Source organism: Eulemur rufifrons, chromosome 15 (assembly GCF_041146395.1).
Source record: "Eulemur rufifrons isolate Redbay chromosome 15, OSU_ERuf_1, whole genome shotgun sequence".
NCBI lineage: Eukaryota > Metazoa > Chordata > Mammalia > Primates > Lemuridae > Eulemur > Eulemur rufifrons.
The window spans coordinates 62,689,575-62,708,860 of record NC_090997.1 but is presented as its reverse complement, the minus strand read 5'-3'; the positions used below and the strand labels follow the sequence as shown (position 1 = coordinate 62,708,860).

At 32.2% G+C, this 19,286-nt stretch overlaps 1 protein-coding gene across 3 annotated transcripts; it reads right to left on the bottom strand.

Annotated features, from left to right (window-relative positions):
- Positions 1-260: 260 nt before the first annotated feature.
- CEP57L1 (centrosomal protein 57 like 1) lies at positions 261-16,465 on the bottom strand. 3 transcript variants are annotated; one of them, XM_069488188.1, is made up of 10 exons: positions 16,306-16,465; positions 14,780-14,959; positions 13,487-13,608; positions 9,162-9,278; positions 7,755-7,832; positions 7,181-7,267; positions 4,004-4,081; positions 3,645-3,889; positions 2,508-2,652; positions 261-562 (listed from the first exon to the last, which is right to left on the bottom strand). In XM_069488188.1, the coding sequence occupies exons 1-10, from the start codon at positions 16,463-16,465 to the stop codon at positions 341-343; spliced, it is 1,434 nt and encodes a 477-aa protein (XP_069344289.1). In that variant the 3' UTR covers positions 261-340. The 3 variants fall into 3 exon arrangements, with proteins under 3 accessions (XP_069344289.1, XP_069344290.1, XP_069344291.1); XM_069488189.1 differs by having other exon boundaries at positions 3,645-3,838; XM_069488190.1 differs by lacking the exons at positions 261-562; positions 2,508-2,652; positions 3,645-3,889; positions 4,004-4,081 and having other exon boundaries at positions 7,169-7,267; positions 13,487-13,584.
- Positions 16,466-19,286: the final 2,821 nt, after the last annotated feature.

The following is a 19,286-nucleotide window of genomic DNA, read 5'->3' as shown; positions in this document are numbered from 1 at the left end:
AAAATAAAAAAGCAATCATTGAGTGCGATGTGCACTGTCTAGGGGATGGACACGTTTGAAGCTCTGACTCGGGGGGCGGGGGGGGCAAGGGCAATATACATAACCTAAACTTTTGTACCCCCACAATATGTTGAAATAAGAATAAAAAAAAAGCAATCATTTATTATTTGGGACTCTTAGGTCATTAGGTATTAATTTTAAAATACTGTAACTTCATGTTTTATAGAGGCTAGAAACATAATTCAAAATTTCACAAAAGTATATTAAATTAAAACCACTTTAGACAATTCAAGATCTCATTGACAAAGTTCATTTAAGGTGACACAGTTCTGCTTTTGTGTTATTGTTCCCACATGATATCATCTCTCCTCAATTTCATTTGAAGATTATGAACTCGTACTGGATGAAAATTGTTGTTTTTCTGAAAAGGGTTAGTTTCATTCAAACATTTTCTGGGGCTATTTTTTATGTTCTTTGATCCTTTGGGGTAGATGTCTTCTCGTTGAATACCTGAAGCTTCACTCATCTTTGAGTTCTGAACTTTTTGCTGCAGTTTACGGACCTGGAAAGAAAAAAAAATCTAATATTTTAGTCAAAAATATACTAAAAATATATCCTAAATTAGATGGATTGCAATGATGGTTCGAAGATTACATTAAATTAAAAAGTTCAATTCAGTAAGTTTTTATCAAACATTTATTACATGCCTAACACAGTGCTAGTCAGGTAGAAATATAATGAATAAAACAGTTCTTGCTTTCAACGAGCTTATTACTTTTAGCGAAAGAAAAGCATATACATGACAATTAGAGAATACTTCAAGCCAGGATAACTTTGAATAGGACAAAAAGTGTGTATGTAAGAAGACCAAAGTAGGACAAGATCAATGTGGCCTGGCGAAGTTGAAGGAAAGGTTGTATGGAAGATATGAAACTGGTAAAAACTGGAGAATAGAGAGGAGAGAAAGGACCTTTTAGGTGATAATACCAGCAAAGCAAACTGGTTTTAGGAATGAGCATCAAGTTTATAGAGTCATATATATAAACATACTTATACACACACACACACACACACACACACACACACGCACATGTGAAATCTTGAAAGTATTCCTGAGTTTAAAGTACTGTTGAATATTAAAAAAAAGCTCAAGGGAATAACTATAACTTTATCTCCTTGAGGGTTGTCTGGTAATAATGGGGGCAGATAGAATTAAACAAAAACAATACCTATAAACAAGCTAACACCCATTTCTTCAAAGTCTAACCTGTTACTTTGTCTATTTCACTTATGCATAGGTCTAATTTGTAGAGCTGATCCAGACTTTGGATAACTACCTGGTTCTCTGTTTGGCTAAGAGGTAATTTTTATTACAGATATTATTAAATCGATCATGATAAAATGTTTGAAAATTTATACTGCTATAGCTATTATGGAATATAAATTTTGCCTTTCAAAATACAGTATATATAGACTAAGTTTTAAAAATATGATTATTCTTCTATTCAAGTTTTCTCCTATGTAATTCCAAGAAGGTGTACAGTTGTAAAATCTTCGCTCTAAAACAATCATATAAAAATTCTTATTTACTATCACCTTAAAAGTCAATAAAGTGAAAATATTTGTTTCAAAAGTTTCATTTCTTTCTTTATTGGCCATAAGAAGAATAAAGCCTATGACATTCTATATCTTTTATTACTTTCCTATAAAGGGGGCAGGGCTGATTTGTGAGGTTAATATATCACTAACTTATATGAGTGCTGATTATATCCATAGGCAGATGGCAACATGATGTGGCTTGAAGGTTCCTGGAAAGGCTCCTTCTGCCTTGTGTTCCAGCAGTATAACAGCAGCTGAAAATTCAACCTATGGAGTTATTGTCTTGGGATAAAATATTATATTCCATGATTCTTCTGTTCAAATACTAAAACTGCTATGCCATTCTTTGTTATTAAGACTTCACAAACAAGTAGAGAGTTCTCCTTGTCACACCTGTTCTACGCACCGTAGCTAGGTGAGTACAGGTCCCCAGGGAATGGAACACAGCACAGCATGTTTTGGGAAAGGGGAAATAGTGCTTTAAGGATTGGGGTACTGCTTGAGGAGCCAGGTTTATGTATGGTACTGAATTAGAGACCTGCTGATATAAGGGGCATCATTAAGGCATTAGATGACAAAAGGATAAGGGAAAAGAATGCTAAAAGGGCAACCAGAGAGCTGCTAAGGTAAATTACCCTACCTTACATTTTCCCCAAAGCCATTTCTAAATACACAACTAAACTTTCTTGCTCATTTTTAAAAATATTAACTTGGGAGAGTTACGTAAGAGGCCCATATTATTCCAATGGGACAGACAGCTCTATTCTGTAACAAGCCTCAGTTACTTCTGTCTATCTTTTCACTATATCCCACACACGGACCTCAAATTTGGAAGGTCATGCAGAGATGTAACGCTAAATCCAGATATTTTATCTTGTTATTAAAATCTTTTACTAAAGCCTTCTTACACTGGCTTGATGCTTCTTCAGTTTGGAAATTTGTTCTCCTTTAATTTCCATTTTCTTGACTAAACGCTCAAGTTCACATTCTATGTCATCACAGACTGAATAGCTTTCAGTTTCCTTCATTTGTTTCAGTAATTCTTGATGCTCCCTATGAAAGGAAAACAAATATCAAGCACTGTTATATTTTATAGCATATGTTTTTGCCATAATTAAAACATTGTTCAATGATAAATTTTAGTCAGAGTTAAACATTAATCTTCAAAAACAGTCTCTTCCTTTAGGGTTATATAATTAAATATATGGTAAATATAACAAGGCCCTTGTGATTAAATACAATTAGAAATATCTTAAACTTAGGCTGCTAGCTAAACAACTTTTAACAAAATCTGAATTCTTGATGCTCATAGCTAAATGTAGTCAAATGTTCTCATGTCCTTAAATAGAGGCATTAAATGGCTCTCTTCTTAAATAATTTCAATTCTCGAATTACTGATGCAGTATTTCTGAAAGAATTCCAGCTGTGGAAATATTTCCCTGAGAAATCCCTAGATTTGGAGTTAGCTTACTCAATGAAATACTGTCAATATATAACAACTAGCTATATCTTCTATAGAAGTCTTAGTTCAACTAGTTGGCCAGCCAAATCACATAGTTCTAGAATTTCTGTTGGATATATATCTAAACATGGGGCATTATATAATGTATCCCATACAGAAATCTTCCTTACTGTGGATGTTGCTTCAAAATTTGTAATGCAGAAGTACCAAAGTCTAAAATAAGGAATTTCATTCCTACTTGTGTAATGAAATCATTAATTTAACTAAAAGATTCTATAAGAGCTTTTGTGAGTTATAATCTAAGGTCACCAGGTCCTATGTATTAGAAGGACAGTAATATCTGTCTATCAGTCCAGATCTTGGGAACACAGAAACTCCTTAGATTGGAAAAATAGTAATTACACACAATTAAAATTTTAAATAGTATCAATAAAAACAATGAAAAATCAATAGCAGTCAATCTGTTCAAATGGCCAGGTAAGACCTTTAAGAATTTGTAAATGGCATTGTTCTTAAGACTGAGAAGAAAAAATGATATCTAAATATCTTGCTACTTCTCCTGATAAAGAATAAAAATACTTACACGCTCATTTGGTCCAGCTCATCCTGCATTGCCATTAACAGGTCAGATAAATTGTCACAAATGGAAACGGACTTTTCTGAGTCAGAAGGTACAGCTTTACACTGGGAAGTTTTTCTAATGGGCTTGTAGAGACATCTAGGCTCAGTCACTTCAGAAGGTTTCTGAAGGATGTGTGGGCCACAGCGTTGCATCATCTGCAGAAAGTTTTGCACACTCGCATTCACAGAGCAGCTTGCACTGGAAGACTTAGGGGAAAAGAAATTGCTGAGAACAATTTTAAACAACTGATGGTATTCAAGTAGCACTTACAATGAAGCAGGAGTTTTTTGAACAACTATCTTTACTTTTTTCCCTCTCACCTTTTCAGACACAAAAGGTAGTGCTCCAAACTTTGAATAAATTTGCTGAGGTGGTCCTCTCTTTAAACATTTAGTTTTCTAGAGATTGACAAAGGAAACGTAAACAAAAAATTATCTTAAAGACATTTATAATATGAAGACCTCTCAAAACTCAATAGTAAACAAACAATGCAATTTGAAAATAGGCAAAAGACATGGACAGAAATTTCACTGAAAAAGACATATGATGGCAAATCAAAGATATTCAACATCATTAGCTATTAGGGAAATGCAAGTTAAAATTACAATGAAATATCACTGCACATCTATCAGAATGGCCTAAATAATAAACAGTGACAAATACCAAATGTTGGCAAGCATGCAGAGAAATTGGATCTGTCATATATTGTTGGTGGGACTACAAAATGGTACAGCCGTTTTGGAATACAGTTGGGCAGTTTCTTACAAAACTAAACAAGTATTTATCATATAACCCAACAACTGCTATCTTGGACATTTATCCCAGAAAATGAAAACTTATGTTCACACAAAAACCTGAACACAAATATTCATAGCAGCTTTATTTGAAATAGCCTCAAACTGGAAACAACCCAAATATCCTTCAATAGATGAATGGTTAAACTGTGGTACATCCATAGTGTGGAATACCATGCAGAAATTTAAAAAAATGTACTGATATATGCAACAACTTGGATGGCTCTCAAGGGGAAAAAGCCAATCCCAGAAGCTGAGTAAAACAAGCCAATCCCAAAAAGTTACATACAGTATAATTGTATTTATTTAACATTCTTGAAATAACAAACTATAGAGATAGTGGACAGATTATAGCTTGCCAGGGACAGGAAAAGAGATGTGTAGTTATAAAGGGATTGCATGAAAGAGCCTTATGGTGGTGGAACAGTTCTGTATCTTGATTGTTGTGATGGTTACAGGAATCTACACATGTGATAAAGCTATATAAACTCTCATACTGCTGTCATTTACCATCTAGAATTACAGTGCTAATCATGTCCATATTCTTCTCAGAAGTCTTCAGTGGTTCCCAACTATTTATAGAATAAAAGCTCAAATTTTTAACATGGCATTCAAAGTTAGCCATTCTCTCACCCCAAGCTGTATTTTCAATTTTAACTTTCACTATGACCCCATCTCACCCCCACTACTGGACCTATAGGTCCCTGGAAAAACCAACGATTTCCTCAGACTGTCATACATTTCTCGTCATCTCAATCTGTCAATACTTATTAATTCTCCCAGGCTGTCTTTAGTACTGCTTTTTGCATTACCCTTCACGTATTTCTTTGTCTAAACAGCACCACAACACTTTGTTTATACCTCTGTTAAGCTTTTCTTACACTCTGATATTTGTACATTTATCTGTTTCTCATAAATTCCTCTCTTATTTACCTCTTTATTACATAGAGACACCAGTCTATGCCATTAAGATGTATGAGTTGAATGAATTATGAGTTATGTCTAGGATATGAAGAAACAGTGTGAGCGGAAGCAGGTCTCTCATAGAGGCTTCCCGAAATCTGATCCTACCTTCAGCAACATTAATGTCCCTTCATCTTTAAAGGGAGACAATACAATTTGCAGATCTCATGAACTTGTGATTTGAACAAAGCACTTTTATAAAGTGATTTTGCTGTTAATTATTCTCTTCTTTTCCAGGAACTACCTTTTCTTTCCTTATTTTTTTTTTTTTTTTTACCTCTCCCTGTACCTTCACTATTTTTACAATGAATAAGTCAATATTTGTTCTTCTTGAAAATTACTGACAGTGATTTTCTATTTGGCTTTGTGGCTTTGAATCTCATTGCACAAACAAGACACAAAACAAATATTTAAGGAAGGAATAAGCAAAAAACATAAAGTTGCATTGGGAAATGTTTTTCATTATTGTAGTTTGAAAATACTTTAAAAAAAATTATGAAAAATACAGCCAAAGTACTGAACATTAATTCTTATTTATGTAATAAAAGAGGGCCAGGCACGCTGGCTCATGCCTGTAATCCTAGCACTCTGTGAGGCCAAGGCGGGAGGATTGCTTGAGCTCAGGAGTTCAAGACCAGCCTGAGCAAGAGTGAGACCTCGTCTTTACTAAAAATAGAAAAATTAGCTGGGCATTGTGGCATGCACCTGTAATCCCAGGTACTTGGGAGGCTGAGGCAGGAGGATCTCTTGAGCCCAGGAGTTGGAGGCTGCAGTGAGCTATGATGACACCACTGCACTCTACCCAGGGCAACAGAGTGAGACTCAAAAAAAAAAAAAAAAAAAAGTAGCCAAAGTTAAGTATTATGTTCTCTCTATTATTTTATCCACAGAGTAAGCATACAGTACTGGACAGAATTCTCAAATAGCAGCATCCCTGACTCTCATAGCAAATGGCACAAAGAAACACTCACTACATGCAAAATGAATAAATAGTAATAATGGTCATCAAAACTATAATCCCAGAATCATAATATTAAAAAAGATTTAAATTTTTTTTCTTACCATTATATATAATTAAGAAGGTTAAGCTACAATATATTCCAAACATCAATTCATCAAAACAAAACATTGGTCAATCTATAAAGTACTAAAACTCTCAAACCCTTATTTTCAGGCAAATTCAAAGGATATGAGTATAGAAAGAACAAATAATAATAATTTCCCTATATAAATACCTTTACAGATCTATAAGTTAACAGGTCTGTTAAAAAAAAATCCTATTTTTTATTGTGCATGTATTACATAAAACTGCTTTCAGGATTTATTGTGTTATCAGTATCTACTGTGTTGTTTAGTGCCTCTTTTATAAGGTATCACAAAATACATTTCTCCAAGAGTTTAGGAAAATCTTTATCTTTCTAGAAAAACTGAAGTGCTTCATATTATTTCACAAAGACAGCTATACTGTCCATTATGTGCTCTTTTTTGCTTTGGTTGCCAAAAAACTCAGAGCTAAGTTTTATGCACAACTGCTATTACTTTCTTTAACCTTGGTTTTATGAAATTTTCTGTCCTTACACCCCAAACCATCATCACTTGACATGCACTATTCCATGTCGTTTATTATATATCTCTTCAAATCCTTGCTGGAAATGGGTTAGGTATAAACATTAAAAGAGTGAATAAATAAGTATTAGCAAATAAGAAAGTGTTGTTTGGGAAAAAGTTTTATATGCATACCTTTGAAGATTTCTTCTTTTCCTTGGAGTATTTGGGATTTGAAACTGAAGACATTAAAATTCTATTGATTTCAAGTCCAGTTTGAAGCTATAATAGTAAAGAAAAAACTCACAAAATTGATTTGTAACATGCTTCTTCAAAAACATTATAATGAGAGGTCAGGTCTCAGTTTATAAATATAAAAGTGCTTTCTGAGGAAAAAAAAGAAAATCCAAAATACTATTTTGTGTGTGTAAGTTACTAAGTATATTAGTAATTATAATAGTATTCTGTTTACAAGAGAATGAACTATTTAATATATATCAATGAAACTGAAAACAATCTATCGTAAGAGTTCTTTCAACTGAGAATATATGTATTTGTCAGAATGTCAAAAGATTAAAAGAACTCTTGGCAGTGCATCCAAGCATAATGAATATACCGGCTGATTGAGAATTTCATTATTATAGCAAAAAGAAACAAAACTAACAAGCTAGGAAGTAGAAATTACAATCTAATTTTCAGTTAAGGAAAATAAAGTATAATATTAACAAAACATATATGGTTTACCATGACAGATTAGTGCTCTATTTACCTCAGAAGCTTTGTCTTGAAATAGCTTACGTTGATGTTCTTCTTCTGTAAGTTTTTCCTCTAAATGTTTAATCTTGTCCTGCAAAAAGAATCGAAAACTGGGATTGTTATAAAAACTAGAGCCAAATACCCTCTGTTGCTTTTCCAAATAGAATTCTAGTGGTCTTGATTCTTAAGAGTTTGGCAAGCTAAAGCTGAAAGTAAGAAAAAGGAATGGCAAAAGATGCTAAGATTTTTCTTGGCTTTCTTCCTGCTTCTTTCTTTTACCAGCTATTACACATAAGAGAACAAAGGGAAAGCAAAGAATGTATATACAGATAGGCTTCCAACTTCCAACAACAAAACTAAAATGATGAAACTTATGAGGGTACTAAATGTCTAGAAGGTTAAATTATTATAGTCTCACGTCTCAATGTTTTATTCAAAACATACAAAAATAACAATAAATTTCTATCATGTACATATGATAAGGGTGCAATTTCAGGGGGAAAGAGAGGGAAGGAAGACATATTAGAAATATAATAGGTGGTCCTTATTACTTAAGTGCTTATACAGGTTAAGTATCCCTTATCGGAAATGCTTGAAAATGGAAGTGTATCAGATTTTGGATTTTAGAATATTTTCAATAAGGGTTTAGTATTCCTAATCCCAAAATTCAAAATCCAAAGTGCCACAGTGAACATTTCCTCTGAGTGTCATGTCAGTCCTCAAAAATTTTTGGATTTTGGAGCATTTCAGATTTTATATTTTCAGGTTAAGGATACTTAATTATTATATGTAGGTAAATAAGAGTAATATACACGAAACAATAAAATAACAAAGCAATGAATATTATTTGATATGAATGACATCTATATAACCATGTGTATATAACATTATACACATAAGTATTACATCTTATATCTGTTGGGTGGTTCAAAATAGGAGGACAGTACTATTTCAAAGAGAGAACTTCCTAAGTTCTAAACCATTAGTATCCTCAAAGTTTCTCCACCACTTATGTTGGAGAGCTCAAGAAAGCTTCCTAGAGAAAATCTTATAAAATGGAAAAGATTTGGGTGGAAAAAGGAGAGGGAAGGGATCTAAGATAGGCTTAATCTGACTGTAAGTGATGAAAGACAATCTTTTCAATATCCTTTAGGTAACTTAACTGCCAAATGCAAATGTCCTGCCATATTAGAAGTCAAAATTACAATTTTACATCAAAAGACAAGCTCACTTATACCATGATGGAACACATTAATTTTTCATCTCTATAGGTAGGAATTCATATCTGGATTAATAAAAGTTGTAAATGAAATTTTATAAATCTAAGATTTACTGTACATTCACATACAATGCCAATTATGCTTAGCACTAAAGATTTATTCCCACCATCATCGCTCCAAAGAAACAAGTAGAAGCTTACCTCAGCAGTTTTCTGAGTTGTTGTAAGTCTGAAACACTCTTTTTCTAAGACATCAAGCTTTTCAAGTTTTGCGTGTAGCCTCATCTGATCTTGTTCTTTTTCTCTTTGAAGCTGGGCCTGGAAAGGATAAAAACAAAACTTGAATTTGGCAAGTGATGCCAATGAATTGAGAATAATACAATTTCTGAGAATTCAAAACACAATATAAATCTGTCATAAGAAACATGCACATATTTCAGGTGCTTACAAGCAAAATCAAATACTTTTAAGGAGCAAATACAATATACCAAAAAAGATGTGCTGTATTAGCGTCAATGGAACAAACTCTTCTATACATCTTTATATAACAGTTCTAAGGAAAAAAATCATTAACAAAACCTGTATTAAACAGTGTTATTTATTAATACAAGGTGATCAAACCTACTCATTGACTTACCCTCTCTCTAACTCTAACATAGAAAAGCAGCTATCAGAGGAATAAACCATAAAGAGAGCACAGGAGAAAAGGAAAGTATACACATGCATATGCACATGCATATACTGTTTTGTAATGGTGTTTATTACCATGCTAATGAAAGACATTAATAATAAGGACAATTGTGAGGGGGCAAGAAGAACTCTCTGTACTATCTGCTCAATTTTCTATAAACCTAAAATGGCTCCATAGATAAAGTCTATTAGTTAAAACAAACAAACAAACAAAAAAAACCCCAAAACAAAAACAAAAAAACCCACCAATAAACAAAGTCTTGGTGACCTGGGGTCTTACATTTAATTGGATTCTCAGAAGGAGAGGAGAACAGAATAATTATTTGAAGGATAATGACTAAAAATTTTCTAAATTTAGTAAAAAATACTGACAGATTGAAGAATCTCAAAAAGTCCAAGTAGAATAAACACAAGAAAACCACAAACCAGTAATAAAAGAAAAATCTTAAAAGCAGCCTGAGAAATGATGACACATTATGCACAGAGGAATAAAGATAAGAATTCTCATTGGAAACTATGAAATCCAGAAGACAAATGAAACAAAATCTTTAACGTGCTGAAAGAAAAAAGCTTTCAACTAGAATTCTACATCCAGCCAAGATATCTTTCACAAATGACAATGAAATAAAGACTTTTCCAGATAAATAAATGCTAAGAGACTTTCCTTCAGACTAAAAAAAAAAAATAGATGGAAAATCAAATCTACACAGAGAAATGAAACCACTGGAAATGGTAAAAATATGGATAAATACATATTTTTTTCTTGTTTCTTAATTTTCTTTAAAGGATAATTGGCCATTTAAAGCAAAAATAATGATGTGCTGTGGGTTTTATAACATATGTAGAAGCAAAATATATGAAAACTGTAGCACAAAGAGGGATAAGTAGAAGCATGCCATAGAAAGGATATTATACGTGAAGTGTTTTAATGCTAATTCATGGCAGACTGTGGTATGTTAAGAATACATATTTTAGCCCCTAGAGCAGCTATTTAAAAGGAGGAGGAAAAAAAAAAAAAAAAGAAAAAAAAAATAAATAAATAAATAAATAAAAGGAGGAGGAAGAGGACCAGGATGAAGAGGAGCAAATAACAGAATTTTAAAAGAAATCACCAAAAAAGTTAGAAAATATTTTTAACTGAAGATAATAGAAATACAAAATATCAAAATTTGTGGGACTCAGTGTTTAGAAGAAAACTGATAGCTTTAATTGCAAAATATAATATTTAAAAGGAAAGAATAAAAGGTTTAAAATCAATAACCTAAGCATCCAAAATAGAAAGCCAGGGTAAAAATTAAGTGAATTAGACCCTAGAAAGAAGAAAATAATAAGGTTGGAATCAATGAAATAGAAAATGAACAAAAAAACCTGAAAAAAAATTTTAAAAGTTGTTTCTTTAAAAAAAAAATCAATAAAATTATAAAGTGACAGGCAGACTAATTCCTATTTTAAAAAGCAAAAACACAAATTAACAATATCAGCAAGAAAAGAGGGACATCACTAAAGACATAAGAAAAAAGACAGAAAATCTAAGTACCCCTATATCTGTTAAATAAGTTCAATTCATAATTTAAAAACCTCCCACAAAGAATACTCCAGTCCCAGATGGTTTCTATCAAATATTGAGTTCTATCAAACATTTAAGTAAGAAATAATACTACTCTTACACAAGATCTTTCAGAAAATGGAAGGAATTCTCCCAACTAATTTTTTCTATTTTTTTCTTTCTTTTCTTACTATTTCCCTGTCCTGAAATAATGCAAGCACTAACTAATTTTTTGAAGTCAGAAAACCCAAGACACCAAAACCAGACATTATAAGGAAAATTACAAATCAAAATCCCTCAAGGACATAGTCACAAAAACACTTAAGCAAAATATCAGCAAACTGAATCAAGCCATGCACAAAAAAAATAATACATATTTTTTTTAGAAGATCAATTGGTGATCTTCTACATTAGGAATACAAGGTTAGCTAACATTTGAAAATCAATCAATGTAACTCATCATGTTAACAGAATAAAAGGAAAAAAATATGACTCTCAAAGAATGTAGAGAAAGCAATTGATGAAATGTGACACCCATTCATGACAAAACATTCAACAAACTTAGAAGGTAATTTCCACAACTTGATAAAGGGCAGCTAACAAAAACCTGTAGTTAATATCATACTGAATGGTGAAAGACTAGTAGCTTTCCCCTAAAGATCAGGAACAAAGCAAGGATGTCAGTGCCAATCATTTTTAGTTAACATTGTATTAGCTGTAACAGCCAGCACAGTAAGGTGAGAAAGAGAAATAAGAGCCATAAAGATTGAAAAAGAAGAAAAAAACTATTTTTATTCATGGATGACATGATTGTGTATATAGAATAGCCATAGAACATATGAAAACTACCAGAACCAATAAATAAATTTAGAAAGGCCCCAGGATATAAAGCCATACAAAAATCAATTATATTTCTATATACCAGTAATACACAAATGAAAAATGAAATAAAACCCCAATACTATTCATAATAGCATCAAAAAATATGAAATGCTTAGAGATTTTTTCCTAATGGTCTGCGATGGCACCCCATCATATATTGAGTTTCCATATGAGTGCATCTGACTATATTCCATTCCTTTATTCTAGTTGTCTATCCATACAAATAACACTTTCTTCTTCTGAATAACCTGTCTGCTCTTGGACCTTTGCTTTCCCTTATAAATTTTAGAGTCAATCTCTCTAGTTCCTTTACAACCTGTTACATGCTTGACCCATCAAAGTCCAGTATTCATTGGTATTTTTACCCTTTTCTAAGACAAAATAAGGATGTTAGAACCACTTTCAACTACATTTATTCCCTCCTAATTTATATGCTACTGTTCTGACGAATTTTAATCCTTTATACATGTATATTTAAACCATATAAATCATTATTGTTGTTTTGTATAATATTCACTGAGACTTATCCTCATATTTATTGTCTCTGTTGCTCTTTATTCCTTCCTGCACCGATGACCTTCCACCAAAGATAATTTTTCTTCTGTCTGATTAATAATGTCCTTTACTGTTCCCTTTAGAGTGTACCTACTGGTAACAAATTATCTCAGTCTTTGTTAGTCTTAAAATGCTTTTATTTTACCTTTATTTCTGAAGGCTATTTCTCCCAGGCATAGAGTTGTCGATCAGCAGTTATTTTCTTTTAATATTATTATAACTTAATTCTCTCAGTCCATTATCTTTTGGATTTGGCACTTTCAGTTGAGAAGTCAACTATCACATTAACTGCTGTCCCTTTGAATGTAATTTTCTTTTTCTGGCTGTTTTTAAGATTTTATTTTTTGTTTATTATTTATTTTATTATAAGGTGTCTGTATATAGCATACCTTATATTTATCCTGCTTTGGTATTATAGGGCTTCTTGAGTCTGTGGTGTGATTTTACTTTTTAATCAGTTTTGAAAAATTCTCTGCTACTACCTCTTAAAATATTGCTTCTGTCCCATTCTCCCTCTCCTTTCCTTTTGAAATTCCAATTACATATGTTAGATCTTCTCACTCTAACATTATGACTCATCCTCTGTTTTCTGAATTTACTATCATTTTGTGTCTTCCCTCACTCATCCCCTGCCTCCCCTTCCTGGCTTCCTTCCTATATTCTGTCTAGTTTTTCTCTGCAGTTGGGTTGGTTCAAATGACCTGGTCTGTCATTACTATTAGCAGAAATCTCCTATAATACAGCTTTATATCCTACTTTACTTAAGATTATAATGTGATTTTCCCATGCAAATTAAATATTCTTCCAAAACACATTAAGTTATATTATCATTCTTTACAGAAAATATGCTTACCTGTTGTTCTAGGATCATATTCTTTTCTCGCTCTACATTGAGAACCATTCTCTTTGTATATTCTAGTTGTTTTTCCAGAAGGGTACAACGAGACTGGGCTGAGCTTAACTGTATACTTATTTCTATGAAAAACACAAAATAATAATGAGTCAATTCATTAATTATCATAGAGATCAGAGATTTGGTTATCACAAGAAATATTTTACGTGAATTCAATCAAGAGCTAAAAGTTCAAAGCCTCTTTTAGCCCTAAGTATTGACTTTCCCAGAGTTACGAACAAATATTTTGTGATTATCTCATTAATTATATATAATTGGTTTAATATTGTCTCCCCCTAAAAATCCAGAGGACATACTTCTGAAAGGGGAGGATGTCAGTAACTTCTGGGATGATAAATACCCTGGTTGTTCCTAGGAAATAATATCATCTAGAAAAACAGAGGATGTAAAATTTCTTACCTGTTAATTATTTTTAGTCTTTCAGGAAACTCAGGTGTATGTACTTTACCATTCCTATTTGCCTCTGTTCTTGACTATTGGTAGCAAAGCTAATTCCATGGGGGTAAGCAACCTATTCCTAAGTCTTTAACTTTTTACTTTCCTTAGCTTTTTCTTCTACTTTTGTCTAATTACCTCAGAAATCTTTTTTCCCCTATTTCTTCATTTTATTTATAAGGTGAAACACGAACTTAGCCTTATTTTTAAGGATCAATGTAGTGCTACAAGGAAAAAGAAAGACTTAAGTTTTGAAGTGAAATTAAATAAAGGACTTATGTTCTAAATTTCTGAAACTCTTGTGTCCACATGTTCTTGTCATAATTTCCACAGAAGTCTCCACCTATCTGCCTATTCCTCGAATTAAACTTGTTTTCCTCTCAAATTCTTTTTCATTTATTTTTATTGTTTTTATATTGTCTAATTACTAGTATTGTTTTATATTTCAAATTTTAAAATTTATTATTAACTAAAACATGAAGCATTTCAATTATTTTATGGGTTAAACTGGATTTGTTGGTTAGTCTGAAAATATTCTAATTTCTGAATACCACTTCTCTACAAACAATTTTTCTTTTAATCTCAAGAATTTATGAACTGGGATAACAGATATAACAGAGATAAGTTCAAAGCTACATCCTTTTCCCACAGATATCAAAATGTCTGAGAACAAGGCCACAAGGTTTGAATGTATATAAGAACAAAGGCGTTTGAGTAAATCTGCTTAGATTAGGTTTATTATTTTCAAACTGTGAATTTTGGTAACCCTTCATTTCTGAGAACTACTGCATTTTATACCTTTTTTCTGCTTTATCAGTTCCTGATGTGCCAGATTTCTCTCATTTGTTTCATTTTCCAAGGCCTTTTTATACTGTGCTGCTTCTCTGGAAAGAATGTTCAGGTTATCTTCAGCTTGTGTTCTCTCTAGTTCTAAACGATAAATTTTTTCCTGAAGAGTTTTTAAGGCTAAAATAAGAGCTGTTGGGAAAAAAATATGGTTGACATTTTAAGCGAAAGTTTCTGAACACTTAAAATCACAGTAACATGAAAAAAATGAGTAGTATATTCTTGTTAATGAGCCAGAAAAATCTATATGTATATTCCCTCATAAAAATGAAAAATGACTGAAACTCTAAAGACAGACAAATTTTCTCCATCATATCTTGTAAAAACAATGTATCTATGATTGTATTTAGTGATTTCTAGGATTTAGAAAGCTAATAACCACAACTTAATTTAATAAAATAAATATTTTCAAATAAAAGGACTTAATGTATAGTCTGAGAGGCATAAGAGTCTGAGTAGGTATAAAGAAAATTAAAATTAACATAGTAAATTCGGTTCAAAGTTAAAGGTTTTTCTCAGTTCTTGATGTGTTCGATTTTAATCAAACCACAAACATTAAAATAAAAGAAAAAAATTGAAGTCTTTTAAATGGCCTACAAACAAACAAACAAACAAAAAAACCACATTTATTGTTTCTTTGTCCAAGATGTAGTATTAAGAATTAGGACATGTGAGGTAGAACACAGTTTCTTCCGTTGGAAAAAAAGTATTACTTAAGTTATACTTAACTATAAATATGGTTTACCTGATGTCAGGCTTGAAAGATGATAAATAGTACACGTGTACTACTATGATTTTTATTCAGCTATATTAATATCTTCATGATTAAGTTCAGAGTTTTAACTTCCATATAGTTTATATAAAATTAGAAAGACGCTTGCTAGAGATCATCATTTGTTTTTGACAAATAAGATAAAGAAATTATATTTATTGCTTTTCATATGGTACATGATATAAGGTATGCCTGGGATCATAAGTATTTCCCTAATTCAATTTTAAGATCCTTCTAAATTTATATTTAAAAAGTTACAACACTAGTATTTTATAGTATTCTGGCTTCCTAAAGAATTTTCAAGGATGATTTTGGATATATGCAATTTCTGAATGTAATCCTTGAATAAGATACAACTCCACCTAATTTACTAGCATTCTAATAATCTAGTTTAGAAGGATGCCAAATCTGACCTGTTATTCTTCAAAGAGTATTTTCCTGCTTTCTAATGATGTTTTTATGATAAACCTGTGATATGCGTCCAGCTGGTTATATTAATTTTTATTTTATAGCTGAAGAAGCCAAAATAAAAAGTATTAAGTAACTTGTCTAAATTCATAGAAATTTTGAGCAACAGAATCAAAATTAGGAGTTTTATTAAGGCTAAATACACAATCATATTTTCTTCTACATAAAAATGAAAAGTTTTTATAACACAATTTGTACCATTCCTCTAATTTTATATAAGATTTTATATCCGCATTACCTTGGCTATTTGGGCTATGAAACACTTTAGAAGAAGTAACTTCTAAGTCCATAGGCTGGCGATTCTGAGATGATTCATTCTGGGTGAATGATGGAACAAACATTCTTTCTGGAGGTTTAAGATAGCTTCCTACTACACTATGCATTAACTCAGAATTCATTATCTGTAGAGAAAAAAGGCATGACATTAGTATAGCATCATTCTTTCCTATTTGAAGGGCAAAAACATTAAACAAAACTTCAGGTAAAACTTTAACATAAAAACATAATCATATACCATGGAGTTTTATCTTTATGAACTTAATTATCACAAATTCAACTATAATAAGCTCAGCAATAGAAGAAAGAAAAATGACTATTTCCTGTGTAAATGGTATGGGCAATTATACCCAATTTCAATGATCATACATCCTGGGGTAAGCATGATATGGGTGATATGAATTTGCTGGCTTTTCAGTTGCTCATAAGTCCCACGTACCTATCATAGTCTGAACATCTCTCCACAGTGTGATTCTAGGGTTTAAAGAGAAGGTACATATTCTGAAAGACAATAGTTTTTAAACACAATCCAACAATATTTTCTGATTCTCTATTGTTGACTGTTGGACTCCAGTATACTGGGATTTTCAATGGCAATTTTGGATATATGAAATTTCTTAATCTAACCCTTGAATAAACCATATCTACTTAATGCACAAGCATTTATTCGTCTAGCTAGGAAGGGTTCAAAATCTGAAGAATCTACAATAGTATTATTTTGTTACTCTGTGTTTTGTTTTGCTTTGTTTCATGGGACAGCCCTTTTAACCATTTTATTAGCAGGTAATTTTTTTGTCTAACCTTCCCAACTCATTTTATTTTCCTTTCTGCAATTTATACTTGACAGATTCTAGTCCAGGTTAATTAAATTAATTCATAATGACATTAGAAGAAACAAGGTAATAATTGTTCACAGAAAATAATTCACTGGCACAATTTTAAGTAAGGAATCTTGCTTTAAAATGTAAATACAAGACTCACACTATAAAATAAGACTATTTTGATTTTTGAGAATTGCACGTTTTCCGTGATATCAGTATCTTCCCAATTCATAAGGTAAATATAGGCACTTCCCATGACTATACTTCCTAGAAGGGCAGAGGACACACTTCATTTCCTAGGATTTTCTACTTTAGCCTTTGCCATGATTGGCTATTTTCCAGGACATTTGGATTGGTCTAAATGAGAGGTTATATAGCCCAAGAAAGTTTGCTAAAATACTTGATGCTCTCGTTCTTGGAAGGAAACCATATTTTGCTATTGTTATTAGCACTAGCTACCTCAGACACTGTCTGCTCCCTGTGGAACACTGCATCTATCTAAGTTGCTGTTGCCTCAAAAAACAAGAGACCAAAATTAGTCACAGCTAATACACTATGAAGTGGAGGTAGAGCCCAAAGTACGTAAGTTCTGAAGATGGTTGTACATTTTCAAGAGAGAGGTAGGTGGTTGAAGCTATGCCAAGAACATTAGAGCTACTCAAGATATCTGACTCAGTTTTCAGCTCCTGGTGGGTTTCTCCAAGAATGGAAAGAATGAAATTTTGTCATTAATCATTTACACTGAAGTCCTTGGGAAGACTCTGTTTTACTCTGACCCAAATATAATATCATTTTTTAAATTGGATTGTGTACCAATTTAAAAACTGGTTCAACTTTGAGGTTTTTAATGTATATGAAATAATGATGACTTAGAAGATTGCTGATAAATTATAAAGTAGACTAAAGTATATTTAAATTAAATGTGTAGACACATATTAAAGTGGGCATAAGCAGACTAACAACCCAATGGTAAAATGAAGATAAGGTGAGGAAAAAGAAAGAAAACAGTAAAGAAATAAGAAAAGACAACCTATGCTATGACATAGAGCTCAGGGGTTTTTGTAATGGAGTCCCAGCTTAACCCTTATGATCTGGTCCTGAGTTGTAAACAAGTGCATAGGCCCACTAGAAGCTTATTTACATAAAGAACTGAGGCATCCTGGGAGAAAACTCACTCTGAAGGAAGATGAAACAAATATAAAAAGCTTGATCCAAAATCAAAGCCAGTATGGCTACGGAGGAGAGGAGTGATTCTGAGTATGGTAGTAGTCATTCTAATTCATTTCTGACCTAATCCCATGGACTTATATGTAGGTCCTGAGAAGAGAGAGGGCTATAAGTGAAAACTGAGAAATGTTTCACCAATATCTCTATAAAATATTGAGGCATTAACTTCCCTGCTTTGCATAAAATGTTATATTCAAATGGAGGGAGAAGTTGTCCAAGACCACTAACAGAGTTTGGGCCCCTTGAGAATTCTGGTACATGGCTAGCAGTATTCAGCAAGAGAGAGAGAGAGAGAGAGAGAGAAGCTGGAATGGGGTATTTGTGGGCAAAGATGAGAAAAATTTCTAGAGAAAAATTTCTGAAAATACAGAGAGGTACCGAAGCCCCAATCTCTAAGGATTCTAGTATGTCTGATATGGAGCCTAGCTGTAGGTAACTGAAAAGACCTCAAGAATTCTTCTATATTGGTATTTTTCCATGTGTTCTTTAAAGTTTCTCTGAACATCTAATCTGCCATATTGCTTGAAACAATATATCGCAATAGCTTTAGACATACTTTACAAGATACTAACTACTCTAGACAAACCAGTTTTAGATGCACACACAGAATGATATTTATGTTTCAAAAAGTAAAAAAAGTTTATATCTTTCTATTCCAGCTACAGTTCTCAAAGCTACTTCATTCTGTAAAGTTTGTTCCTCAATTGTGGTTAAGTGAATATTATCTAGTTAGTCATTAACTAAATAGAAAGTTCACTAACAGGATTCAGATAATAGAGTATATGGTAAACAATCTGTAGACTAAGAATAAGAAAAAGTATCAGAACCTAATTTACTTCCCAAAGCACACTATATACTTAACTTTAAAAAATAGAAAATGACTTTATAGGAATAC